Here is a 27,231-nt window from a genome sequence, read left to right as displayed (position 1 = left end):
CAGAGAGCCCGAAGCGGGGCTTGAACCCATGAACTGTGAGATCATGACCTGGGCCAAAGTCAGATGCTTAACCACCCAGGCGCTCTTCCAGTTGATTTTTTTTTTTATAGCAAAATGTAAAAAAAAATTTTTTTAATGTTTATTTATTATTGAGAGACAGAGTATGAGCATGGGAGGGGCAGAGAGAGGCGGAGACACAGAATCTGAAGCAGGCTCCAGGCTCTGAGCTCTTAGCATGGAGCCTGATGCAGGGCTCGAACTCACAAACTGCGAGATCATGACCTGAGCTGAAGTCGGACACTTAGCTGACTGAGCCACCCAGGCGCCCCTGTAGCGAAATGTTTAAATTCTTTCTTAATTTCCTTATGTGATTATTGTATAGTTGTATTCTTTGTTGTTACCATGGGGATTTTTGAGAGTCAGAGATGGAGTACGAGCAGGGGAGGGGCAGAGAGAGAGAGAGAGACACAGAATCCAAAGCAGGCTCCAGGCTCTGAGCTGTCAGCACAGAGTCTGACATGGGGCTCGAACTCACGAACTGTGAGATCATGACCTGAGCCGAACTTGGACGCTTAACCGACTGAGCCACCCAGGCGCCCTGACTAATTTGTGTATTTAATCAAATTTTGGGGGTAGTTTTCAGTCATTATTTCTTCAGATATTCTCTATGCCCCTTTTTTGCCCTCCTTTCTTTTTCTGGGACTCTGATGATGTATATGTTGGTCCTTTTGATGGTGTTTCACAGTTCTCTTAGGTTCTGTTCACTTTTCGTCAGTCTTTTTTCTTTCAGTTACACAGCTGTGATTATTTCCATTGTTCTGTCTTCAAGGTCACTGGCTCTTCTGCCTGCTCAAATCTGCCTTTGAATCCCTGTACTGAACTTTTAATTTAAGTTCTTGTTCTTTTCAGCTCCAGAATTTCTTTTTGGTTTCTATTTGGGTTTTCTGTCTCTTCGTTGACATTTTCATTTTGTTCACACATTGTCTTCATGACTTTCTTCACACCTTCCTTTAGTTTTTTTTAATCATCTTTAAGGCTGTTACTTCAAAGTCTTTGATTCATTGGCCATTAAGTCTTTTTCAGGGACATACTTTGTTGGATGATTTTTTTTCCTTGGACTGGGCCATACTTTCCCATTTCTTTGTATGTCTTCTGATTCCTTGTTGAACTCTGGATGTTCAATTTTCATGATGTGGTAACTCTGGAAATCACATTCCCTCCCTTTCCTGGTGTTTGCTGTGGGTTTGTTTGTTTTTTGTTTTTTAATTGTTAGAGGCCATCTCTGTGCTGAAGATGAGCCTGAGGGTAATGTCCTCATCGTCTTTTCTGAGTCTTTCCTTGGGCGTGTGCAGCCACTTTCTAATTTTACCTATATATGCAGTTTCTGAATGTTCTAGTCTTTAGTGTCTGGCTCCTGAAATGGGAAAGGTAAAAAGTAAGGGAGGGCAGAGGAGCCCTGGCCTTTTAAATCTCCTGTCAGTTATTTTAGCTTGAGGTTGAGGGGCTGGCAACAGTGGAGTAAGGTGTGTGTATGCAGTGACAATGGCTGCCTGCCTCTTTGTGCCTTCATGATCAGAAGCAGCACTCAGGGCATAGATCCCCAATATGTGGGAGACAGGAGTACTTTTTACCCTCCCTACCTGCTGTAGGCTGTGTGTAAGCTGTTTTTAGAAACGCACACAGCTATCTGTCATTTGGCTGGGGTTTGGGAGATGGATACTTGCTACTGTGCTCAGAGGTGAAATTGATGGTGGTTTACAGTGGAAGCCTTCCTCACAGTGTGCAAGCTTTCAGAGGACTCTAGAGTTTTCAGATAGTCAACGTTAGACCGATTCTGCCAATGCAATTTTTCGCTAGGTGGGGAGATAGTTTCCTGCTCTGTCATCTTCCCAGAATCCCTCCTCTTTCTTAATTTAAGACTTTCTCCCCCTTTTTAAGAGCAATTTTAGGTTTACAACAAAATTGAGGGGAAGGTATAGAGATTTACCATACACTTTGTGCACTTGCATTGCCTCCCTCAATATGAATAGCACTCACAAGAACAATACACTTATAAAAAAAAATTTTTTTTTTAAAGAGGCTATTCATGCCCAGCATGGAACCCAATGTGTGGCTTGAACTCATGACTCTGAGATCAAGACCTGAGTTGAGATTATGAGTCAGGCATTTAACCAAGTGAGCCCCCCAGGCTCCCCAGTGTACTTCTTTATTTTTTAAACCAAGGATGAGCCTACATTGACACATCATAATCACCCAAAGTCCACAGTTTATGTTCATTCTTGGTGTTGTACATTGTGTTGGTCTGGACAAATGTAAAAGGACATGTATCTATCACTGTGGTATCATACAGAATACTTTTGTTGCCCTAATATCCTCTGTGATCTTCCTGTTTTTCCCCCTCCAGTTCCTGACAGCCACTGATCTTTTCATGGTTTCCATAGTTTTGCCTTTTCTAGATTGGAATCATACAGTTTCATATCGGTTTGTACTTTTCAGATTGGTTTCTTTCTGTTAGCAATATGCATTTAAGGTTTCTCCATTTCTTTTCATGGCGTGAGAGCTCATTTCTTTTTAGTGCTGAATAGTATTCCATTGTCTGGATGAACTACAGAGTATCCATTTGACTATTGAAGGACATATTGGTTACTTATAAGTTTGGCAATTAAGAATAAAGTTGCTGTAGAAACCAATACTGCACTGTATGTTGGCTACTTAAAATTAAAAAAAAAAAAAAGGGGGGGGGTTGCCTGGGTGCCTCAGTTAAGCGTCCGACTTTGGCTCAGGTCACGATCTCACAGTTTGTGGGTTCGAGCCCCGCGTCGGGCTGTGTGCAGCTCAGAGCCTGGAGCCTGCTTTGGATTCTGGGTCCGTCTCTTGCACTGCCCCTCCCTTGCTCATGCTCTCATGCGCGTGCGCTCTCTCTCTCTCTCTCTCTCTCTCTCTCTCTCTCTTTCTCTCTTTCTCTCTCTCTCTTTCAAGAGTAAATAAAACATTAAAAAATAAAAAAATAAATTTGTGTGGACAAAAGGGTCCGTTCCTTTGGGTAAATAACAAGAAGCATGATAGCTGTATTAGATGGTTTGGTTTTGTAAGAAACTGCTTAAAAGAGAAGAAAAAAGGAAGAGAAACTGCCGAGACGTCTTCCAGAGTGGCTGTACCATTATGCATTCCCACCAGCAATGAATGAGATTTCCTGTTGCTCTACATCCTTGCCAATGTTTGGTGTTTTCCGTGTTTGGGATTTTAACTATTTTAATAGATGTGTAGTGGTATCTTGTTGCTGTTTTACGTAGATTTCTGGAATTCATTTGTCTAGCGTAGCCAAAACTTTATGCCCTTTGACCATTTCCTTCTCTTTCCTGCCCCTGTCACCTACTGTTCTGCTCTCTGCTTCCATGAGTTTGACCATTCTACTTACTTATTACTGAAATATAATTGACATACAGTTACATTAATTTCAGTTGTACACAATACTGATTTGACAAGTCTGTATATTATGGTATGCTCACCACAGGTGTAGCTACCATCTGTTGCTATAGAACGCTATCATAATGCATTGATTATATTCTCTGTACTGTATCTTTTATCCTTGGAGCTTATTCCATAACTGGAAGCTTATATCTATCATTCCCCTTTACCCATTTTCCCCATCCCCCTGCACCCCTCCCCCTGGCAGCCATCTTCTCTGTATTTATGAGTCTGTTTTTCTGCTTTTGCTCAAAAAGACTACACATATAAGCGAAATCATATGGTATTTGTCTTTGATTTATTTTTTTTTAATTTTTTTTAACGTTTATTTATTTTTGAGACAGAGAGAGACAGAGCATGAACGGGGAAGGGGCAGAGAGAGAGGGAGACACAGAATCAGAAGCAGGCTCCAGGCTCTGAGTCATCAGCCCAGAGCCCGACGCGGGGCTCGAACTCACGGACCGCAAGATCGTGACCTGAGCTGAAGTCAGACGCTTAACCGACTGAGCCACCCAGGCGCCCCATGTCTTTGATTTATTTCATTTAGCATAATACTCTCTAGGTCCATCCATGTTATAAATGGCAAGATCTTGTTCTTTATGGCTGAGTAATATTCCATTATATACACACACACACACACACACACACACACACACAGACATATATACCACCTCATTGTTACTCATTTATTTATGGATAGACACTTGGGTTACTTCCATATCTTGGCTATTGTAAATAATGCTGCAATAAACATGGGGCTGTGTATGTCTTTTCAAATTAGTTTTTGTTTTCTTTGGGTAAGTACCCAATAGTGGAATTACTAGATTGTATGGTAGTTCTTTTTTTAATTTTTTGAGGAATCTCCATACTGTTTTCCACAGTGGCTACACCATCTTGCATTCCTACCAACAGAGCACGAGGGTTCTGTTTTCTCCATATCTTTGCCAGTGCTCATTTCTTGTCTTTTTGAGTCTAGCCATTCAGCCAGATGTGAGGTGATATTTCATTGTGGTTTTGATTTGCATTTCCCTGATGATGAGTGATGTTGAACATCTTTTCATGTGTCTGTTGACCATCTGTATCTTCTTTGGAAAAATGTCTTTAGGTCATCTTCTCATTTTTAAAAATTGGATTAAGTTTTGGCATTGAATTGAATAACTTATTTTTATATTTGGATATTCTTAACAGGCTGTATCATTTGAAAATATCTATTTAGTAGGTTACCTTTTTGTTGGGTAGATGGTTTCCTTTGCTGTGCAATAGCTTTTCTTTTTGGTGTGTTCCCAGTAGTTTATGCCTTTGTTCTCCTTGTCTGAGGAGACCTATCTAAAAATACATTGCTAAGGCTGATGTCAAAGAAATTACTTGGCCTGTGTTGTCTTCTAGGAGTTTTATGGTTTCATGTCACACATTTAGGTCTTTGATCCATTTGAGTTTATTTTTGTGTGTGGTATAAGAAGTTGGTTCAGTTTTATTCTTTTGTATGTACCTATCCAGTTTTTCCAGTGCCATTTGGCAAAAAGACTTCCCCATTGTATATTCTTGCCTCCTTTGTTGTAGGGTGACTGGCCATAAAATGGTGAGTTTATTTTTGGGCTCTCTACTTTGTTTCATTGATCTATGTGTCTATTTTTGTGCCACTGCCATACTGTTGAGATTATTGCAGCTATGTAGTATATGTTGAAATGTGGGATTGTGATGCCTCCAGCTTTGTTCTTTCTCAAAACTACTTTTGGCAGTTCAGGGTCTTTTGTGGTTCCATACAAATTTTAGGATTGCTTGTTCTAGTTCGGTGCCAAATGTTGCTGGTATTTTGATGGGGATTGCATTGAATCTCTAGATTGCTTTGGGTAGCATGGACATGTTAACAGTATTAATTCTCTGAATCCATGAACATGGAATAACTTTCCATTTTGGTGTCTTCAATTTCTTTCTTTTTAAAAAAAATTTTTTTTAATGTTTATTTTTTGAGAGAGAGAGAAACTGTGAGCAGGGGAGGGGGCAGAGAGAGAGGGAGACACAGAATCCGATGCAGGCTCCAGACTCTGAGCTGTCAGCACAGAGCCTGGTGCAGGGCTTGAACTCAAAAACGGTGAGATCATGACCTGAGCCCAAGTTGGATGCTTCTGTGACAGCCACTCAGGTGCCCGTGTCTTCAATTTCTTTCATCAATTGTTTTATTGTTTTCAGAGTACAGGTCTTTTACCTTCTTTAAGTTTATTCCTAGGTCTTTTAATATTTTGGTATAATTATAAATGGAATTATTTTCATAACTTCTCTTACTGATACTTTTTTATTAGTGTATAAAAATGTAACGGATTTCTGTGTATTAATTTTGTATTCTGCAACTTTATTGATTTGTTTATTCTAATAGTTTTTTGAAAAGGTGGAGTCTTTAAGATTTTCTGTGTATAGCATGTTACCTGCAAATAGTGACAGTTAAACTTCTTCCCAATTTGGATGCCTTTTATTTCTCAGCTGTTGTGGCTTGGATGTCAGTTCCATGTTGAATAATGGTGAGAATGGACATCTTTGTCCTGTTCCTGATCTTATAGGAAAAGTTCTGTTTGTCACCATTGAGTGTGATGTTAGCTGTGAGTTTTTCATATGTGGCCTTTATTATGTTGAGGTATGCTTTCTGTAACACAGGGAGAGTTTTTACCACGAACAGATGTTGAAATTTGTCAAATGCATTTTCTCTGTCTTTTGAGGTGATCATATGATTTTATAGTTTGTTTTGTTAATATGTATCTCTTTGGTTTGTGAATAGTGTACCATTTGTGCACCCTGGAATAAATCCCACTTCGTTGTGGTGAATCGTTCTTTTAATGCATTGTTGGATTTGGTTTGTTAATATTTTGTTGAGGATTTTTGCATCTGTGTTCATTGGGGATATTGACCTGTGGGTTTTTGTTTTTTGTAGTATCTTTGGTTTGGGTATTAGTAATGCTGATGTCATAGAATATATTTGGAAGCCTTTTTTTCTATTTTGTGGAATAGTTTGAGGAGAATGTTTGGTAGAATTCACCTGAGAATTTATCTGGTCTTGGATTTTTGTTGGTAGTTATTTGATTACTGATTCAGTTTTGTTACTAGTAACTGGTCTGTGCAGATGTTCTATTCTTGATTTAGTTTTGGAAGATTGTATGTTTCTTGGAATTTATCCATTTGTTCTAGGTTGTCCAGTTTGTTGGCATATAGTTTTTTGTAGTAGTCTCTTATAATCCTTTGTATTTCTGTGGTGTCATTTGTTTTCTTTTGTTTCTAATTTCATTTAGTTGGGTCATCTGTCTTTTTTCCTTGATGAGTGGCTCAAAGGTGTATCAATTTTTAAAAAATCTTTTTAAACAGCCAGCTCTTGGTTTCATTGATAGGTATTTTTTAGTTCCTGTTTCATTTATATCTGCTGTGATCTTTATTATTTCCTTCCATTTAGTAACCTTGGGCTTTTTTTTTTTCTAGTTCATTTATGTATAAGATTAGATTTTTTTGAGGTTTTCTTGTTTCTTGAGGTAGGCCTGTATGAGTATAAACTTCCCTTTTAGAACTGCTTTTGCCACATCCCAAAGATTTTGAACTGTTGGGTTTTTATATGTGTTTTTAAAAAATTTCCTCTTTGATTTCTTCCTTGACCCACCCATTGGTTGTTTGAGGAGTGTGTTGTTTAGTTGCTCTAGTGTTGGCTGCATAGACACTTACCTTTTTTTTTTTTTTTTTTTGGGAGAGGGCGAAAGTGAGCGAGAGGCAGAAAGAGAGAGAAAATCCCATGAGGGGGCAGAGAGAGGGAGGGAGAGATAGAGGGGAGAGAGAGAAGCGGGGCTCACCCGAAGTGAGGCCCATGCTTACCCAGAGCAGGACACAATCTCCCATGGAGTGGGGCCTGAACTCACCTTGATCTTAACTGAACCTTGAGATCATGACCTGAGCCGAAGTCAGATGCTTAGTGACTGAGCCACCCAGGCTCAAATATCTGCATAGGTATTTTCAATAAGTATGACCTCTTGTTGAATTGATCCTTTATCACTATGTAATGGCCTTCTTTTTCTCATGTCACAGGCTTTGTCTCAAAGTTTATTGTATCTAAGTATTGTCACCTGCTTTTGTTTGTTTGTTTGTTTGCTTCCATTTGCATGGATCACCCTGGGACACCTCAGCCTGCCTTGCCCTTGGCTTCAGACAACACCATCAGGGCTTCCCCTGTGCTCAGCGCCTTACACCCTCCAGCTAGTGTGCAGTTAAACTTCACCTATCCTGCCGGGGGGCACCTTCTTTGCAGGCCACAAGGGAGTGGCATGACTTCTTTCAAAGCAGTGAAAGGAAAACACCTACAATCAAGAGCACTCTATCCAGCAAGGTTACTAAAGCGGCCTTACAAGAGACATGAAAAAGATTTCTTTAGGGGCGCCTGGGTGGCTCAGTCGGTTAAGCGTCCGACTTCGGCTCAGGTCATGATCTCACGGTTCATGGGTTCGAGCCCCGCATCGGGCTCTGTGCTGACAGCTCGGAGCCTGGAGCCTGTTTCGGATTCTGTGTCTCCCTCTCACTCTGCCCCTCCCCCACTCGCATTCTGTCTCTGTCTCAAAAATAAATATTAAAAAATTAAAAATAAAAAAAAGATTTCTTTAAAGTGAAAAACAAAGAGGCTCTAATTAGAAGTAAGAAACTTAATGATAATAATAAAAAGAAATAAAATTAAGAGTAAAAAAATGTAATTATATGTCAACATATACGTAAAACCTGGTGGGGCAAGTAAAAAAGTTCTTTTTAGAATGTGTCTGAACTTAAGTGGCCATCAGCTTAATATAGACTGCTGTATACTTAGGATGTTATATGTGAACCTAATGGTTACCACAAACTCAAAACCTATAATATACACACAGAAAATAGAAAGCCAAGCATAACACTAAGAACAGTTATCAGTCACAAGGGAAGAGTACAGGAGAAGAAGAAAGGAACAGAGAAGAATGACAAAAACAACCAGAAAACAATTTTTAAAATGGTGGTAAGTGCGTATATCTCAGTAGTTTCTTTAAATGTGTGTGGTCTAAATGCCGTAATCAGAAGACATAGAGTGGTGGAATGGATAAACAAAACCCATCCAGATGCTGCCTATAAGAGACTCACTTCAGACCCCGGTGGGGGAGCTGTAGCTGAAGTGGGTGCAGGCTGGGGTGTCTAGGGTTGCTCAGTGTGGAGGGCATCCTGGTGGGGTGGCTGGAGCTATGGCCTCTGTGGGCCAGGGTATCTCAGGGTGCTTTGTGCAGTGGGCACCTTGGGATGGCTAGAGCTGAGGTAGGGTATGGGCCAGGGCATCCCAAGGTGCTCTGCACAAAGGACACCCTGGCAGGACAGCTGAAGCCACAGTGGTCACAAGGCGGGCTGTGATACTCTGCAAGTGGGGTTCCCTGGTGGGGCAGCTGGAGCTGAGGCAGGATGCGAGCTAGGCTGTCTTGGGGCACTCCTTTTTTTTTGTTTGTTTGTTTATTATTGAGAGAGAGAGCATGAGCATGGGAGGGGCAGAGAGAGGAGGAGACGGAGAATACGAAGCAGGCTCCAGGCTCTAAGCTGCTAGCATAGAGCACAACGCAGAGCTCGAACTCACAAACCACGAGATCATGACCTGAGTCGAAGTCAGACGCTCAACCGACGGAGCCACCCTGGCTCCCCAGTCTTGGGGCACTCCTTGTGGGGGGTGCCCTGGTGGACTGGCTGGCACCAAAGCAGGTGTGAGCTGGGACATCCTGGAGTGCTCTGAGCTGCTGCAGGTACCCTAGCAAGCCATCTGGAGCCAAAACGATGTGGGCCTGGTGATTTCCAGGGTCCGTTGTGACTGTGTCACCTTGGCGAGATGGCCGCAGCTGTAATGACCATAAACTGTGGTGCTCACCAGTCCTTTTATCTGAAGAGAGTTCCAGCAGCTCCCCTGCTATTTGGCAGGGTTCTAAGGCTGGTTCCTTCATATTCTAGTTACAAACTGAGGTGGGGTTTTTTTGTTTTTGTTTTGTTTTGTTTTTTGTCTGTGCCTCAGGGTAGACAGATCTGCTCGTGGTCCCTCAGTACTACTCCTCCACCCTGCAGTTCACAGAGTTGGTAGTGTGTGAACTGTGTGTCTGTCTTGTTCTTTATGTGGTCTGTCTCCTGTGCAGAAGCTGTTCAGTCAGCCTTTAGTTCTTCTTTGGGAGGAGTTGCTCTGTAAAGGGATGTAGATTTGATATGTCTGGAGGATGTAAGTGTAGGGTCTTCTACATCGCCATCTTGGACCAGAACTTATCTTGTTTTAATTTGCATTTCTCTAACGACATATGATGTGGAGTATCTTTTCAGTGTGCTTATTTGCCACGTGTATGTTTTTGGTGAAGTGCCTGTTAAGATGCTTGGCTCTTTTTTAAATTGAGTTCTAATTGACGTATGACAATTACGTTTTGGGTTTACAGCATAGTATTCAACATTTGCGTGCAGCGTGAAATGATCACAGGAAGTCTAGTTACCATCTGTCCCTTTACGATGTTAATACAATATTATTGACTATATATTATCCAAGTTGTATATTACATCCTCATGACTGACTGGTTGATTGATTCATAGAAAGGGTATGTGAACAGGGGATAGGGGCAGAGGGAGGGAGGGAGAGAATCCTAGGCAGACTCCGCCCGATCCCATGACCTTGGGATCATGATTGGAGCTGAAATAAAGAGTTGGATGCTCAACCGACTGAGCCACCCAGGCACCCCTATAATAGTTCTATTTTTAACTTTTTGAGGAATCTCCATACTGTCTCCCACGGTGGCTGCACCAATTTACATTCCCACCAACAGTGCACGAGGGCTCCCTTTTCTCCACATCCTTGCCAGCACTTGCTATCTCTTCTCTTTTTGATTCTAGCCATTCTACCAGGTGTAAGGTGATAGCTCATTGTGGTTTTCATTTGCATTTCCCTGAATGATGAGTGATGCTGAGCATCTTTTTATGTACCTGTTGGCCATCTGGATGTCTTCTTTGGAAAAAATCTATTCATATCCTCTGTCCATTTTTTAAAAAATGTTTTATTTATTTTTGAGAGAGTGCAAGTCAGGGAGGGGCAAAGAGAGAGGGGGACAGAGGATCCGAAGTGGGCTCCACACTAACAGCAGCGAGCCTGATGAAGGGCTCAAACTCACAAACCCTGAGATTATGACCTGAGCCAAAGTCAGACATTCACCTGTCCTCCACTGTCATCCCCCTCTGTCCATTTGTAATTGGCTTTTTAAAATACTGAGTTGTGAGTTCTTGATATAATTTGGATATTAACTCCTTATCAGATATATCATTTGCAAATACCTTTTTCATTCAGTAGGCTGTCTTCATTTTTTGATGATTTCTTTTACTGTGCACGTTGTTAGTCTGATGTAATATTTTTGTTTTTGTTTCCCTTGCCTTGTCCAAAAAGACATTGCCAAGACAGATATCAAGTAGTTTTACCACCGGTGTTTTTTTCTAGGAGTTTCATGGTTTACAATATTACATTCAAGTGTTTAATCCATTTTGAGTTGGTTTTTGTGTTAAGATGTAAGATAGTGGTGTAGGTCCATTCTTGTGCATGTAGCTGTCCAGTCTTCCCAGCACCGTTTATGTATTTTGTTTTCAAAGAACCGGCTCTCAGTTTCATTGATCATTTCTATTGTGTGTTTCTGTTTCATTTATGCTGTGATCTTTATTATTTCCTTTCTTCCACTAACTTTGGGCTTTGTTCTTTTTCTCGTTCTTTTAGGTGTAAAGTTAAATAGTTTGTGATTTGTTTCTTGAGGTAGGCCTGTACTACTGTGAGCTTACCTCTTAGAACTTATTTTGCTGCATCCCATAGATGTTGGTGTATTTCTGTTTTCATTTATCTCTAGGTAGTTTTTGATTTCTTCTGTGACCTAGTAGTGGTTTAGTTTTAATATGTGGTTTAATATCCACATATTAGTAGTTCTCCCATTTTCCTTCTTGTAAATGATTGTGGTCAGAGAAGATGCTAGATACGTTTTCAGTCGTCTTGAATTTATTGAGACTTCTTTTGCATCCTAACGTGTGATGTATCTGGCAGAATGTACCATGTGCATTTGAATAGAATGTATATTCTCCTGGTTTTGGATGGAGGGTTCTGTATTTATCTGTTAAATTCATCTGGTCTAATGTGTTGTTGAAAGTTGATGTTTCTTTATTGATTTTTCTGTCTGGATAATTGATACATTGATGCAAGTGGGGTATTAAAATCCCTTACTATTGTGTTGTTGTCATTTTCTTCCTTTTTTATGTGCATACATATTTATAAGTGTTGTATCTTCTTACTAGATCAACCCCTCTATCACCCTGTGATGCCCCTCTTTGTCTTTTGTTAAAGTACTTGTAAATTCCATTGTGTTTGATGTGAGTATGGTTTCACCACCTTTTTTTTCATTTCCATTTGTGTGGAATATCTTTTTTTTTCCGTCCCTTTACTTGCAGTCTGTGGGTCCCTACTTCTAAGAGAGTCTCTTGTAGGCAGGGTATATGGATGGGTACTGTTTTTTAATCCATTCAGCCATTCTTCTGATTGAAGAATTTAGTCCATTTACATTGAAAGTAATTATTGAGAATTATGTACTTACTGCCATTTTGTTAATTGTTTTCTGCCTGTGTTTATAGTTCCTTTCTTTTTCTTTTTAACATTTTCTTTAAAAATATTAGATTCTTTTCTCATTTTCTTTGTATAGTTTTGGTTTGTGGTTATTGTGATGTTCACATACATCATCCTATTTATGTAACATTTTATTTTGATAACAACTGATAGTTGAACACATTTGAAAAGTACATTTTTATTCCCCTCCCTAGGTTTATGTTTTTGATATCACTGTTTATGTCTTTTTATTAAAACGTATATGTTAAGCAAATTATTACAGGTTCAGTTAATTTTGTGACACCTTTTAATTTTCTTAGTACCTTATAACTGATTAATCTATTATCTTTACTGTATATTTACCTTCTGCAGTGAGCTTTTTACTTTTGTGTGTTTTCTTTTATTAATTAGTGACATTCTTTTCAGCCTAACGAAATCTCTTTATTATTTTTTGTAAGGCCTGTTTAGTAGTGATGAATTCCTTTAGCTTTTGCTAGTCCTTTTTTTTTTTTTTAAGTTTTAAATTATTTTTTGAGAGCGAGTGCACAGGGGAGGGACAGAGAGGGGGAGAGAGAATCCCAAGTAGACTCCACACTGTCTGTGTAGAGCCTGATGTGGAGCTTGAACTCACAAACTGTGAGATTGTGACCTGGGCTGAAATCAAGAGTTGGATGCTTAACTGACTGAGCCACCCAGGCACCCAGCTTTTGCTTGTCTTTAAAACTCTTTGTCTCTCCTTCAAATTTGAGTGATCACCTTGCAGAGTAGAGTATTATTGGTTGGAAGTTTTTTTTTTTGTTTTTTTTTTTTCTTTTTGAGAGAGTTCATGTGTGCAAGTGAGTATGAGAAGGGGAGAGGCAGAAAGAGAGGCAGATTCCAGGCTTCGAGCCATCAGCACAGAGCCCTATGCAGTGCTTAAACTCACAAGCCATGAGATCATGACCTGAGCTGAAGGTGGATGCTTAACTGACTGAGCCATCTAGGTGCCCCAGGAGGCACTTTGAATCTGCCCCACCAACTCTCCTCTGGCCTGTCCAGTTTCTGATGGTGTTTTTCTCTTGGTGCTTTTAAGATTCTCCCTTTCATTTTTGACATTTTAATTGTAATGTTTCTTGTTGTGGCTGTCTTTGGGTTCATCTTCTTTGAAACTGCCTGGGCTTTCTAGACTTGGATGTCTGTTTCTTTCCCCAGGTTAGGGAAGTTTTCAGCCTGTTTCTTCAGATACATTTTCTATCCCTTTCTTTCTTCTTTTGGGACCCCTATAGTATGAATGTTACTCTGCTTGATGTTGTCTCAGAGGTCCTTTGAGTTTTCTTCATTTTTCTAAAGTTCTGTTTCCTTTTTGCTGTTCTGAGTTCCATTGCTTTATCTTCCCGTTTGCTGCTTTCTTCTTTCTATAAATTTGTCCTCTTTATCACTGATTCACTGTTCTGCCTCATCCATCCTTGCCACTGTGGCATCCATCTGAGATTGCAGCTTAGTTATAGCCTATTTTATTTCATAGTCATCCTGACTAGTTTTTACTTCTTTTATCTCTGCAGAGAGGGATTTTAATCTATTTTCGATCCCAGCTAGTATTTTTATTACCGTGATTCTAAATTCTGGTTCAGACATCTTGTATCTGTGTTGATTAAGTCCCTGGCTGTCGTTTCTTCCTGCTCTTTTTTTGGGGTGAATTCCTTCGTTTTGTCATTTTGAAGGGAGAAAAGGAATTGATAAGGTAAAAAATAAATATATAATTAAAAAATTAAAAACAACACACACACAAAATCAAATAAATGATGTTAGATTCTAGATGTGTTTTGATCTGGGTGTTGAAAGGAGCTTGATAGAGACAAAAAGGAAGAGTTTGAAAATTTGAGAAAATGAATACAATGAAATAGAATAAAATGAAATGATGTAATAAAATAGGATTTGGAAAATACATGAAAAAGAAAAAGTAGAAAAAATATTTTTAATTTTTATTAAAGAGAAAAATTTTTTCTCTTTCTGTATTCAAGGAAAAAAAAAGAAACGAAAAAGAAAAATTGAATAGATGGACCAATGAATAGACTGAAATACGTTTGAAATTACATTGGTTTCCCCTAGAAGTCAAACCATGAAGCACTTTATAGCCCGTAAACTAAGCAGGTGGAGAGGTTTGTGGTGTTCCTGAAGAGTGAGGTTGGCCCAGTTGGGCGGGGCTTAGTGTAACAGCTCTGTTCTCCACTAGATGGTGCTACTTAGCTTACTGGGGTGGATTGTTCTGGCTTGTAGGTGTGTATGCGCATGCACAAGGGGTGAAAATGACATCATCCAGCTACTCAGTCTCTAGTATTGGGTCTGTGGTATTGGAACTCTATGCTCTCCCTGACTAGCAATCGCGCACCCATCCTTTGTCTCCAGCTTCCATCCCCTCCCTGCTTTTACACTGTCTATGACCAAGCTGTCAGGTTGCCAGGTGGCACCTCCCTCCTGAGTTTTATCTCAAACATGGCTGTTTCCCAACCCCTCACTTCTGAGGAACTGCGGCTTTGACTTGCTCAGATCCTCTGGGGAGGGTCTCAGAGCAATGGCCAGGTGCCAGCCAAGCATGGTTCTTGGGACCATGCTGTTGCTGATGCCCAGAGAGTGCAGCTAGGCGCCAGCCTGCCCCAGAAAAAGTTCACGCTATCGTGTAGCAGCAGTGTTTCAGAGATCATGGAAAATCACAACACATGTCTGGCACCAGGCTTCACCCTCAATGACCTTCCTCCAGCACCAGCGAATGTGGTTGTTTTCTGGGGGCTGCTGGGACCTGATGGCTGCAGAGCCTCTACCAAAAGCCCTTCCAGCGGTGGAACCACTTCTCCCCATGTGGCCTGAGAACCTCCCAGACCCCACTGTGCTGCTGGGGATTTGCCTTTCCCATCAGAGCACTGCCAGGTATTGAGCTGTGGAGTTTCAGACTCTAGGCTCCCCCTGTTTACAGAGTCCTAATGGAATTTAAGCCCTCTCCTTTCTCCCTTTTTAGTTCAGTCCCTGCGGCTGTTTCTACTTTTCCACTTTTTCTCCAGCTGCTTTTGGCGGGTTGGGGGTGCTTTTCCCAAACTCTCCCCCCTACCCCCATCTCCGTCCTCTCTCCACACACAAAAACAGCTCCCTGCCCCCGTGGCTTCTCTCTCCCCCAGTTCATCTCTCCGCGCCACGTACCTACTGAGTTCTGTGGTTTAGGTTGTGCAGATTGTTGTGTTAATCCTCAGATCAGTTATCTAGGTGTTCAGGATGGTTGAGTGTTGATCTGGCTGCATTTCATGGACGCGAGACACACGAAAAGCTTCCATGCTGTTCTGCCATCTTGGCTCCACCCCGTGCTGATTTCTTCTTTCATCCATTCTGCTGTTGAGCTGCCTTAATGTATTTTTCTTTGGAGTTGTTGTATTCTTCAGCTGTGTGACTTCTGTGTGGTACTTCCTTATGTTTTCTGGTTTTCTGTTGAGGTTCTCACTGTTCATCCACTCCTCCCCAAGATTGGTGAGCATCTTTATGCCCATTAATTTGAATTCTTTATCAGGTAGATTACTTATCTCCATATCCTTAAGGTCTTTTTCTGAGGCTTGTCTCATTCTTTTGTTTGGAGCACAGTTCTGTTTCCTCATTTCACTTGATTCTGTGTGTGTGTTTATTTCTGTGTATTAGGTAAAATAGCTGCCTCTGGTGATTTTTGTTCACCTTTGCCTTAGTTCTTGGTCATCTCTTGAACTTTCGTAATTAAAAAAAAATTTAATGATTCCAGTGATTCATCCCTGTGTCTAACTCCCAGTGCTCATCCCAACAAGTGTCTTCCTTAATGCCGCTTGCCCATTTAGCCCATTCCCCCACCCACAGCCCCTCCAGCAACCCTCAGTTCTCTGTATTTAAGAGCCTCTTATGTTTTGTTCCCCTCCCTGTTTTTATATTATTTTTACTTTCCTTCCCTTATGTTCATCTGTTTTGTATCTTAAATTCTTCATGAGTGGAGTCATACGATATTTGTCTTTCTCTGGTTGACTTATTTCGCTTAGCATAATACCCTCTAGTTCCATCCATGTTGTTGCAAATGACAAGATTTTATTCTTTTTGATTGCCGAGTAATACTCCATTGTATATATGTGTATATGTGTATATGTGTGTGTGTGTATACACACACCACATTTTCTTTATCTGTTCATCTGTCAATGGACATTTGAGCTCTTTCCATACTTTGGCTATTGTCAATAGTGCTGCTATAAACATTGGGGTGCATGTGCCTCTTCAAGACAACACCCCTGTATCCCTTGGATAAATACCTAGTAGTGCAATTGCTGGGTTGTAGGGTAGTTCTGTTCTTAATTTTTTGAGGAACCTCCATACTATTTTCCAGAGTGGCTGCACCAGCTTGCAGTCCCACCAACAATGCAAAAGAGATCCTCTTTCTCCGCATCCTTGCCAACATCTGCTGTTGCCTGAGTTGTTGATGTTAGCCATTATAACAGGTGTGAGGTGGTATCTCATTGTGGTTTTGATTTGTATTTCCCTCATACTGAGTGATGTTGACCATTTTTTCATGTGTCATTTAGCCATCTATCTGGATGTCTTCTTTGGGAAAGTATTCTGGTCTTTTGCCCATGTCTTCACTGGATTATGTTTTTTGGGTGTTGAGTTTGGTAAGTTCTTCATAGATTTTGGATACAAACCCTTTATCAGATACGTCATTTGCAGATACCTTCTCCTACTCTGTCAGTTGCCTTTTAGTTTTGCTGATTGTTTCCTTCTCTTTGCAGAAGCTTTTTATCTTGATGAGGTCCCAATGGTTCATTTTTGCTTTTATTTATTTCCCTTGCCTCTGGAGACATGTTGGGTAAGAAGTTGGTGTGGCTGAGGTCAAAGAGGTTTTTGCCTGCTTTTTCCTCTAGGATTTTGATAGCCTCCTATATCACATTTAGGTTTACTCTATTTTGAGTTTATTTTTTAGCATTTTTATTCATTTTTGAGAGACAGAGATAAAGCGTGAGTAGGGGAGGGGCAAAGAGAGAGGGAGGCAGAATCTGGAGCAGTCTCCAGGCTCTGAGCTTTCAGTACAGAGCCCGACATGGGGCATGAACCCACAAACCAGGAGATCATGACCCGAGCCGAAGTCGGACATTTAACCGACTGAGCCACCCAGGCGCCCCCATTTTGAGTTTATTTCTGTGTATGGTGTAAGAAAGTGGTCCAGGTTCATTCTTCTGCATGTCGCTGTCCAGTTTTCCCAGCACCACTTGCTGAAGAAACTGTCTTTATTCCATTGGCTATTCTCTCCTGCTTTGTCAAAGATTAGTTGGCCATACGTTTGTGGGTCCATTTCTGGGTTCTCTATTCTGTTCCGTTGATCTGAGTGTCTGTTCTTGTGCCAGTGCCATACTGTCTTCATGATTACAACTTTGTAAGACAGCTTGAAGTTGGGATTGTGATGCCTCCTGCTTTGGTTTTCTTTTTCAAGATTGTTTTGGCTATTCAGGGTCTTTTCTGGTTCCATACAAATTTTAGGATTGTTTGTTCTAGCTTTGTGAAGAATGCTGGTGTTATTTTGATAGGGGTTGCATTGAATATGTAGATGGCTTTGGGTAGTATCGACATTTTAGCAATATTTTTCCAATTCATGAGCATGGGTTATTTTTCAATTTTTTTGTGCCTTTTTCAGTTTACTTCATGAGCTTTCTCTAGTGTTCAGTGTATAGATTTTTCACCTCTGTGGTTAGATTTATTCCTAGGTATTTTATGGTTTTTGGTGCATTTGTAAATGGGATCAATTCCTTGATTTCTCTTTCTGTTGTTTCATTATTGGTGTATAGAAATGCAACTGATTTCTGTGTGTTGATTTTATATCCTGTGACTTTGCTGAAATCATGGATCAGTTCTAGCAGTTTTTTGGTGGAATCTTTTGGGTTTTCCATATAGAGTATCATGTCATCTGTGAAGAGTGAAAGTTTGACTTCTTCCTTGCTGATTTAGATGCCTTTTATTCTTTTATGTTGTCTGATTGCTGAGACTAGGACTTCCAACACTACGTTAAACAACAGCGTTAAGAGTGGACATCCCTGTCATACTCCTGACCTTAGGGAGAAAGCTCTCAGTTTTTCCCCATTGAGGATATTAGTGGTGGGTCTTTCATATATGGCTTTTTTCATCTTGAGTTATGATTCTTCTATCCCTACTTTCTTGAGAGTTTTTATCAAGAACTTTTGTGATTTTTCTAAACCACCTGGTTTATTCTTGATATGTACCTATTAATACAACCCTATATGAGGGTGTGCCAAGACCAGTCAGTGATCTAAGGGGAGGGATCTCATTTACCACCTGGTTTCAGGTGATGGGAAGCCAGACTCTTGGGCATTGGCTTTTAAGTATACAAATATATTCAGCCCTAGGTTGCTATAATAGTAGTCCCTGCTGGCCTCCAGACCAGGAGATCTGGAGGTGTCTCCTGGACAGCAGTTTTAAAAATTTCGGCTCCAGACAAGCGTAGAAGCTCCTTTCTGGGAGTTGTGTCTAGGTAGCGAGATGAAGGCTGTGCGTGAGGATGGCATCTCTTTCTATTCCCTGGAAGTCCTTCTTAGCCTCCAGATGTGTGGAAAACCCGAAGCCTTTCCCTTAGGCTGATGCTCTGGGCTAAGTATTTGGCCTTTTTCATAGGAAGAATTGGGTTGTGTTTCAGTCTGTTGTCTGTACAGCGCCCTGGGGGTGGTAGCCTGCCAAGAACTGTCTTTCTGTTTGTTACCTTTCTGTGGAACTCACTAACACTAGCCCTGTCGGGCCACCAGCACCAGTCGATCAAGTGGTGTCTGTCTCCTGTGTGGATTGTGCATACCTACTCACTTTAGCAAGGCAGCCAGACATGTCAGGGTCGGGGGGGGGGGGGGGGCTTCAGAAAGACAACAGAAAAATGTCATGACTGCATATACCTTTGGACTTCAGTAGTATGGTGGGAGAGTGCCCCGTCTCTGCGTGCATGCCAGCTTTGGTGGCGGGGTTGGGGGAGGACTGTTGCATCTGCCTGCAGTAGCAGATTTTAGCCAGGGATTGGGAGAACTCTGTGACAATTTGTGTTTGCTTGCCCCAGCTGGGGAGCAGGGGAACACTGTCATCACCTGTGCTCTCTGGCCTCAGCAGGTGTCATGATCCTGCTTGCTCTCCTGTCCAGGAAGGTGGTGGGTGGGTGCCAGGACCGAGTTTGCCCGCCTGTGCCAGCAGTCTCTGCGGAGTGAGGCGGTGGTGTCCACCAGTGCCTCCATCTCCAGGGAGCATCTCAGCTGTCCCCTGCTCCTCCAGCTGTTGTCCCCAGATCAGCAAATGAATTTGTCTAACATATAGTTTAGACGCTTTGCAAACTGTTGTTTTTTCACTCGATCTCAGGGCAAGCCCTCTAAGAGGGGAATCTCTGTTTATTGTAGCACGTTGGGACCCTTGGTTTTCCCAGTCAGACGTTCTGGGGGCTCGTCTCTCCAGTGCAGATCCCAGGCACTGGGCTGCCAGATGGGAGGCATCGACTCCCCTGTTTGCTGGGAGAAGCACCTGTCTAGTGACGTCCCTCCCAGTTTTGTGTCTCTGCCCCCGAGGGTGGGGGGGGGGGTTTGCAAGACAGTGTTTCTGCATCTCCTAGCATCTCAGTGTGGCCCTTCTCTCCTTTGTTGTGGAGAAGCAGTTCCTCTAGACTTCAGATCTTTTTCAGAGGGAAACAGTCCATAGGAAGCTGTAGATGGAGTGTGTCTGTGGAGTTCAGGACCTTACTACACCACTGTGTTGAACCCTCACTACCCCTGTATTTGGCCCAGTTTTTAATCGGTCATTGGTTTTCTTCTGTTGAGTTTTAAGAATTGTTGGTACATTTTGGAGAATATGCCTTATCAGATAGGTCTTTTGCACATATTTTCTCCTAGTCTCTGGCTTATCTTTTAACTCTCTTGATAATGTCTTTAACAGAAGATTTTAAAAGGAAATCCAGTTTGTCAATTGTATTTTTAGATTCCGTTTTTGGTGTTGCATCTAAAAAGGTGGCACCATACCCAAGGTCATGTAGTTTTTTCCTTTGTTATCTTCACAGAATTTTATGGTTTTGCATTTTATATTTAGGTCTGTGATCCATTTTGAGTGAATTTTTGTGATGTCAGGTACATGTTTAGGTGTTTGTATATATAAGTTTGTTTATTTTGAGAGAGACAGGGAGAGAGCTCAAGTGCACGGGCAGGGGAGGGGCAGAGGAAGAATCCCAAGTAGGCTCTGTGGTGTCAGTGTAGAGCCCGACTTGGGGCTTGATCTCACGGTTTGTGAGATCATGACCTGAGCTGAGATCAGGAGTTGGACATTTTAACTGACTGAGCTGCCCAGGCGCCTCATAGATAGATTCTCTCTCTCTCTCTCTCTCTCTCTCGTTTTAATGTAGATGTCTAATTGTTCCAGCACCATTTGTTGACAAGACTCTTTGCTCCTTTTTTTTTTTTTTTTTTTTTTTTTTTTTTTTTTTTTTTGCCTTTGCTCCTTTGTCAAAGGTCAGTTGACTATATTTGTGGGGGTCTATTTCTGGGTTCTCTGTTATATTCTGTTGATCCATTTGACTCCTCTTTCATCACCACATTTAGATATCTTTTTAAAAAGTAATAGAGCAGGTAAGCTTTGCTTCACCTTATGGTATGACCTCAAATTGGTTTCTCTCTGAGCTTCAGATACACTAGGGGGAGGTTGGAGCTAATCTTTAGCACTTCCTAACACGTATACTTCTGAGACCTGGTGAAGGATTATTTTTTTCCAGCTTAGAGTCTGCTCAGACTGTTAAATCTCTGTAAAATATGGTCAGATGACTTACTGGGAGAAAGACCATGGGCTTATATGCTCATAGGTCAGATCGCTATACATGTTGCTAAGTGCTCATTCAGCTTCTGAAATTAAAGTCTGTGGGTACATGTTCCTAAATGCTCACTCAGCTTCTGAACTTAAACTTTGTGGCAGACAGGTAGGTGGACCACACTTTGATAACACTGTTATATGCAGTGGGCTCAGGTTGGAAAGATGCCTGACCTGTTTGCCTAGAGCTGCTTGTGAGAACAGCAGCTGAGGTGAGGCCTGAGAATTGGCTTGTTCCAAGTAATGCGGGTGTCAGCGGTATGATCTTGTCTCCTCCAGGATCATACTTTGTTGCTGGGAGTCAGTCTGGCCCCACCGTGTCCCCTTTATTTAGCAGACTCCTCACATTGACCCCTGCCCTCACTTGAAGGCAGGGGAATCGCTCGGTGTGGTCCTAGGACCATGGTGCAGGGGCCCTAAGAAGGGGCTGTAAGAGAGGACTTGGAGGGTCAAGGTTGGAGCAAGGCCTGCTGCTCTGGGTAGGTCTGAACACCATTTCTGAGGGAAGGAGGAGACGGGCGTCAATGGCTGTGGTGGCTGGTGATGATCCATACTGGCACAGACTCTGGTGCGTGCCCGAGACTTCCAGCCTTAGAACTCCAAGACCATAGGATCTTAGCACCTTTGAATCTTTGAACTTGGAGTCATGAGCTGTCTGAACTGGAAGGAGCTGCAGGGGTCACCTCATGGTCTAAGCTGGGTTATCCATCTGCTCTTCTTCCCCGGCCCCCGATGCAGACTTGAGATTGAAATGGCTGTTTTGCCTTTAACTGGCTGCCCTGTTTGTGCTGTGGGTGAGTAGGGGCTCCTTGGATGCCCTTGGCTTACCTGGATGCTTCTGCTTTATTTTGAAGCTTCAGACACTGTGTGCTCAGATTGACAGAGAACAACTCACAGCCCTTGATGACCAAGCTGCAGTGGCTCTTTGCCTTCCTGGAGCACAGCCAGGTGAGTGCAGGGGGAGTTGGGGTGTGGTGGAGAGGAGGCTCTGGTCTGACACCCTTCCCTTCCCCAGGACTTGTCTGCATCTGGCTCTAAGTCCCTGCTTCCTGATGTAAGCTGTTCAGCCCCAGGTTGGGGCTGGCACGGGTTCATGGCCGATTTAGTGCCTTGTGGGACAGGAGAGGGAGTGTCTCTTTGAGCCCCTTCTGTGTTCTGCCCACCTGTCTCCCCTCAGTGATTCACTCCCTCACATTAGATGCTGCTTTGCTCATCTGTCATTTTGGAGCACTTGCACTGCCAGTCACCCTGAGGGGTGTTACTGTTTTGTTCACGGTCCCCGCCCTCATGGAACCTAAAGCCCTTAGCCAAGCATTATGTGAGGCCCTGTGGGGGCCACGGAGGTGAGTCAGCCACAGCTCCTGCCTTCACGGAGCTCCCAGTCTGCTGGGGGAGGCAGACCTGCAGCTAACAACGGTCGTGCTCAAACAGAGGGAGGTGCAGTGTGTCGTATGCTTGCAAGGGAGGGAGGGGAGCAAACAATTGTGATGGTGGAGGGCATCACTGGGAAGATGGCACAGAACAGGCGTCGGCACATCTGGGACTTGAACTCTTTAAGTTTTCGATGGAGGAAGGGTATTTTAGGCAGAAGGAATGGCATTGAACAAGGGTCTGGAGATGTGTCGGGAAAGAGTGAGTTCTTAGAGGATTGTTCTTCTCCATGAACCTAAAGCCATGCTCATAGGCTGCATGGCCTTGGTGGGATGGGATGGGTCAGGTCAGGTACAACTAGGAAGGGGGGAAGACTTCAGAGAGGAGGCCAGATGTTTGGGACAGAGAATCCCCAGGTGGACCCTCAGGCCTAGCACTTGGCCGAGCTGGTTAGTGAGTGGCCTCCTGCTCCTGACCCTGTCTTTCATCTGCATTGGTCCTAGAGGCCTGCCATTTCTCCAGAGAATTTCCTGTCTGCATCCTGGACACCCTGGTTCAGCCCTGGCACCCAGCAGGACTGCTCTGAGTACCTGAAGTACCTGTTGGATCGGTGAGGGCGGCCAGACCTGGCTCTGCATGGGGGCTTCAGGGCTGGAGAAGGGTGCCTGTGGGATAGCCTGTGTCTCCGGCCCTGTTGCCTCCTCCTGGAAACGGGTGCCACGCTGCACTTGTGGAAAGCATAATGTGTGTGGAGGCGTGTGAAGGGTGGGCAGGGTCTGCGTGTATGACCGGGGAGGGGTTAGTATGTGCACATGCGTGTGCTGTGCTTGCCTGAGTGCAGGGGCGTGTATTCAGCATAGCTCTGGGGGCACGTGCACGCAGGTACGGCCTGTCTTCGTGTGGCAGGTTTGTGTGTCTGTATGGGGGGGGGGGGGGTATGTGGTACATGTGCTTGGCTTGTGAGTGTGCACGTGCATGGATGACATTTTGCACACCTGTGTGTAGTCCCTGTGCGGACGCATGCACACATCTAAACGTGTGGCCTGCAGATAAGGTAGATGGCACAAATCAGGCCCGAGCAGGGGGCAAGGATCTGTGCCTGTGTGTGAAGGCCCTGCGCTCTCTGCTCCAGGCTACATGAGGAGGAGAAGACGGGGACCAGGATCTGCCAAAAGCTCAAGCAGTCCAGCTCGCCCTCCCCACCGGAGGAGCCCCCCAGCCCAAGTCCCACCTCTGTGGAGAAGATGTTCGGAGGCAAGATTGTTACTCGGATACGCTGCCTCCACTGCCTCAACGTCTCCTCCAGGGAAGAGGCCTTCACGGACCTCTCTCTCGCTTTCCCCCCCACCGACCGCTGTCGCCGCCGCCGCCTGGGCTCAGTGATGCTCCCTGCAGAGGACGTTGGGGTCGGGGACCCCCCGTCACCATCCCAAGCCCAGGTTCCAAGCAGGGTGGGTTCTCGGAGGCAGAGGAAACATTGCGTCACGGGGGACGCCCCCACTGCTGTCCTGGACATTGAAGGTCTGGGCCCCCAGGGACCTGGGGGGCAGATCAGTGGGGAAGAGAAGGTGGAGAGGGAGGAGGAAGTGGAGGAGGAAGCTCGGGAGGAGGAGAGGCCCCGAGAGCAGGAGGAGGAGGAAGAGAAAGAGAAGGAGGCGGTGGCAGAGGAGGAAGAGAAGGCTGAGAAGGAGAAGGAGGCAGAGACCGCAAAGGAGAAGGAAGAGGACGGCACGGGGCCAGGGAGCCAGAGGGGCGCCGCCGGGGAGGGCTCCCGGTCCGTCCTGGACCTGGTCAACTACTTCCTGTCCCCCGAGCGGCTGACGGCGGAGAACCGCTACTACTGCGAGCCTTGTGCCTCGCTGCAGGACGCCGAGAAGGCAGTGGAGCTGAGCCAGGGGCCGCGCTACCTCATCCTGACCCTGCTGCGCTTCTCCTTTGACTTGCGCTCCATGCGCCGCCGCAAGATCCTGGACGACGTCTCCATCCCCTTGCTGCTCCGCCTGCCTCTGGCCGGGGGCCGCGGCCAGGCCTACGACCTCTGCAGTGTTGTCGTGCACTCGGGAGTGTCCTCGGAGAGCGGCCACTACTACTGCTATGCCCGCGAGGGCGCCGCCCGCCCGGCCCCCTCTTTGGGTGCTGCGGACAGGCCCGAGCCCGAGAACCAGTGGTACCTGTTCAACGACACTCGGGTGTCCTTCTCTTCCTTCGAGTCCGTCAGTAATGTCACCTCCTTCTTCCCCAAGGACACGGCCTACGTGCTCTTTTACCGGCAGCGGCCTGGGGAGGGGCCTGAGACCGAGCCGAGCTCTCCCAGAGGTCGGGCAGAGCCCACCCTCCACAAAGACTTGATGGAGGCCATTTCCAAAGACAACATCCTTTACCTGCAGGTGAGCAGGCCCTCCTGGGCTGGGGCTGAGCTCCTGGGTGGAGGGCTTCCCACACAACCAGCAGCTTGGATGCGTTATTGCTCCCCTGTGTCCTCCTTTTCTTTTTAATGTTTGAGAGAGAGAAAGCACACGTTGGGCAGTGGGGGGGAAGGCCAGAGAGAGAATCCCAAGCAGGCTGCACCTCACATTGAGATCATGACCTGAACCCACATCGAGAGTCAGAAGCTCAACCAATTGAGCCACACAGACGCCCCCATCTCTTTTTTTCATGTTTATTTTGGGAGAGAGAAAGCTTGCATGAGGGGAAGGGTGGAGAGAATTCCAAGCAGGTTCCACAGGGGGCTCCAGCTTACTGTGAGATCATGACCTGAGCCACCCAGGTGTCCCATCTCCTTTTTCTGCTGTCCTTTCATCAGCTACTTTGTGCTGGGAATATGTTGGTGGACTAGACAGACACAATCTGTAACTTCAGAGGAACAGACTTTCCGTTATTTGTTAAGGTTTGTCTCGTGTACCTGAAGGAGCAACACGGGGTTTTGTGAATGAAGAGTTGAGGCTTCCAGGGGTACCCTGCCCCAAACCTCTTCTCATGTGCCATCTACTCCCCTCTTTGGAGTCAGGGGCAGTATCAGAATACTTAGCAGCTGGAACAGCAGAGTAGTCGCACCAGGAACCGTGGACATTAAGTGCCAGGTAGTCGGTGTTTTGAGTGGGGATAGCAGGCCTGATTGTACATTGCTGCTGGGCTGTCAGAGGCAGGGCCAGCGGTAAGGAGTCTCCGTGAGGCTGGCCTCAGTTCAGCCTGAGGAAGACGTGTCTCACCGGTGAGTTTGTTCTTAATGCCTTGAGAGGCAGTGAGCTGGACAGTTGCATCAGGAAACCTGTGGAGAGGTCCCTGTGTGCTGTGACCTGATCTTCAAGTCCCTGGACCCTCCTCCCTGGTGCCATGTCAGGCCCTTGTTGGTTATTCATAGTCTTGTATGAATGCGTTTCTTTTATAAAACCGAGGGGCTGAGAGATTTTACTGGGAGAAGGAGGAAGGGTTTTGAAGCTGAGATACAGGGTAGAAGGATGGATCCTCTCCAACCCATCCTCCCACTGAGCTGGAACACTCCTTGGGCAGAAGCTGTGGCCCCAGGGGCCGCGGGAGACACTCAGAGCTGCTGTGCTGGACAGCAGTAGGGCAGGGAATGAGGGGAAGACTCTGGCTTCAGAGCCTGAATGTTAAGCCTCCCCCGCCCCATCTGTGTTTCCAGGAGCAGGAGAAGGAGGCACGGAGCAGGGCGGCCTACATCTCTGCACTCCCAGCATCTCCGCACTGGGGGAGGGGCTTCGATGAAGACAAGGATGAGGACGAAGGCTCTCCGGGAGGCTGCAATCCTGCAGGTGGCAATGGCGGGGACTTCCACAGACTGGTCTTCTAACGTGGACTCTTCCCCAGCCTGAAACCTCAGGGGAGGCCTTGACCCCTTCCCTCTGGGAACTGGGTGGGGACAGAGGCGCTCTGCCAGGTGGGGTCTGAGGAGGCGGGAGAGGTGGAGAGGAAGCTTCTGGGACACCGGTCCTCAGCCTGAAGGGTCTGCAGAGACTCGGATATGGAGGTGAGCCCCAAGCCCCTGACACTGGGATCAGCCCCTTTTAAGATTTTACACCCAAGTGTCCTGGTCAACTTGAAGCAGCTTCGATGGACACTGTCTGGGCCTTGTCCCCCTGTCTCCCCAGCAGGGCTGAACTCCACAGCTCTAGTGTTTTGGCATCAAGTAGCATTTCCCTTCTAGCTCCTTTCAGACAATCCTATTGCTCTCTACTACAAAAAGCAGAGCAGCATGTGGGGACCTGTGTGTCAAAGCGGTGGCCACCTTCTTGTTTCTCTGAGGGGGGTTTCAGAGGCACTGTGTGTGGTTGCCTGCACCCGTTGTACTTTTTTGAGAGGAGTGGAGGTGGGAAGCAGCCTGGCACAGGATCAGAGACGGTCTCCCTCCACACCAAACAGTGGTGCGTAGAGGGGAGGACAGTCCCCTCGTCACAGCGGGAGACCCTTACTCCCCAGTCCCCCTCCCCCCTCGCCTGCCTCAGTGCCTGAGATGCCACCTTTTGCATCCCCTTTCTGGTGAAGATGGAGAATCCTTATTTTACTGCAAATGTGTTTGTGTTGCTCGCGAAGCCATTGTCCGTCCTGAGGAAAGCTGGCTGGCTCAGCTCCTCATCAGTTGGCTTTAGAGTGCGGCCTGGGGGCTGGTGGGGGTGGTTTGGTAGAGGAGCAGATATTGACCTCATTGTGCCCTGACACTGCTGTACCCTTCTAAATGGAGAGGAGAGACTCAGGGTCTCAAACAGGAATAAAAATAGGTTCTCTGAAGCCTTCAAAGATGTCATTCTTCCTGCCTCAGTGGCTGTGATGTCTGCCATGCCCTTAGGTTCTTGCTGTGTCTGGGCAGTAGTGACATGCCATGGGAGGTGAACGCACGCTTTTAAGTCAAAGGTGAGGACTCTGCCCAGAGGGCAGAGCTGGGTGGGACCGGTGGTGGGGGG

At 44.9% G+C, this 27,231-nt stretch overlaps 1 protein-coding gene across 2 annotated transcripts in view; it reads left to right on the top strand.

Annotated features, from left to right (window-relative positions):
* The window catches only part of USP35 (ubiquitin specific peptidase 35), a 55,876-nt gene extending 28,818 nt beyond the window's left edge, over nt 1-27,058 (top strand). For both annotated transcript variants that reach the window (XM_006936884.5, XM_045038682.1), the window contains 4 exons: nt 21,796-21,889; nt 22,816-22,922; nt 23,445-24,699; nt 25,956-27,058. In XM_006936884.5, the coding sequence (XP_006936946.3) occupies nt 21,796-21,889; nt 22,816-22,922; nt 23,445-24,699; nt 25,956-26,123 (1,624 nt within the window). In that variant the 3' untranslated portion in view covers nt 26,124-27,058. The remainder of the gene's footprint in view (nt 1-21,795; nt 21,890-22,815; nt 22,923-23,444; nt 24,700-25,955) is intronic.
* Nucleotides 27,059-27,231: the final 173 nt, after the last annotated feature.

The sequence above is a fragment of the Felis catus genome, chromosome D1 (assembly GCF_018350175.1).
Source record: "Felis catus isolate Fca126 chromosome D1, F.catus_Fca126_mat1.0, whole genome shotgun sequence".
NCBI classification, from domain to species: Eukaryota; Metazoa; Chordata; class Mammalia; order Carnivora; family Felidae; genus Felis; species Felis catus.
Note: the sequence above shows the minus strand (reverse complement) of the source record. Positions and strands in the feature narration are given on the sequence as shown.